Below are 997 nucleotides of genomic sequence, written 5' to 3'. Positions count from 1 at the left end.
AAAACCTCACAAAAATGCGTAAGGGAAAAAATAGTAAGCCGTCTTTTGCAGACAAGATGTTCAAGTTATGTTCAGTAAAGACCCTTTGAAAAAGATTGAGATTAAGTAACTTAATCTGTTCGACAGATCAAGAAACAGTGATTTCAAGAAAATGGCAATTAAGACAAAATAGCAAAAACTTAATTCTAGGATACAGCCAAAGCAATAGAGGTAAATTTTATTCTGATAAATACCTTTAATAAAACTGGTCAGTAAACTACACATATGACGAAAACTAGACAAGCCACACTTGAAAAAACGTGCATTAAAAGCCAAGACACGCACTATTTGCACCAGTTATTCAAAAAGCCACGAACTCAGTTATCCAGGTCTTACTTACCCTTTTCAGTAACAAGTGTTATTACAGCTCTCATTGAGAATACATGTGGCTCTTAAAAGAGCCTTTGGATTTTTTTTGCTCCTCATAGTAGCTTAAGCCCTCTCCCCACGGATGCGGCGAGCCAGCTGGATATCCTTGGGCATGATGGTCACACGCTTGGCGTGGATGGCGCACAGATTAGTGTCCTCAAACAGTCCCACAAGGTAAGATTCACTCGCCTCCTGCAAGGCCATCACGGCCGAGCTCTGGAAGCGCAGATCAGTCTTGAAATCCTGCGCGATTTCGCGCACCAGCCGCTGGAAGGGCAACTTGCGGATCAGCAGCTCTGTAGATTTCTGGTAGCGGCGGATCTCCCGCAGAGCCACGGTGCCTGGGCGGTAACGGTGAGGCTTCTTCACGCCACCAGTGGCCGGAGCACTTTTGCGGGCTGCCTTTGTAGCCAGCTGCTTTCGAGGTGCCTTCCCTCCAGTGGACTTACGAGCAGTTTGCTTAGTACGAGCCATTTTACAGAGACAACCTAAAGCGAACTTCTCGTAACAAAAGCGCAACTGAACTCTTTCTGGCCGTATTTATAGAAGTGACTCTCTCCTGATTGGACAAAACAACATTCGAAAGTCC

At 45.2% G+C, this 997-nt stretch overlaps 1 protein-coding gene across 1 annotated transcript; it reads right to left on the bottom strand.

Annotated features, from left to right (window-relative positions):
* Positions 1-255: 255 nt before the first annotated feature.
* Positions 256-997, bottom strand: LOC110194436 (histone H3-like). The gene has a single exon (XM_020966796.2). The coding sequence runs from the start codon at positions 880-882 to the stop codon at positions 472-474; it is 411 nt and encodes a 136-aa protein (XP_020822455.1). The 5' UTR covers positions 883-997; the 3' UTR covers positions 256-471.

The sequence above is a fragment of the Phascolarctos cinereus genome, unplaced genomic scaffold, assembly GCF_003287225.1.
Source record: "Phascolarctos cinereus isolate Bilbo 61053 unplaced genomic scaffold, phaCin_HiC Scaffold_5;HRSCAF=322, whole genome shotgun sequence".
Taxonomy (NCBI): domain Eukaryota; kingdom Metazoa; phylum Chordata; class Mammalia; order Diprotodontia; family Phascolarctidae; genus Phascolarctos; species Phascolarctos cinereus.
Note: the sequence above shows the minus strand (reverse complement) of the source record. Positions and strands in the feature narration are given on the sequence as shown.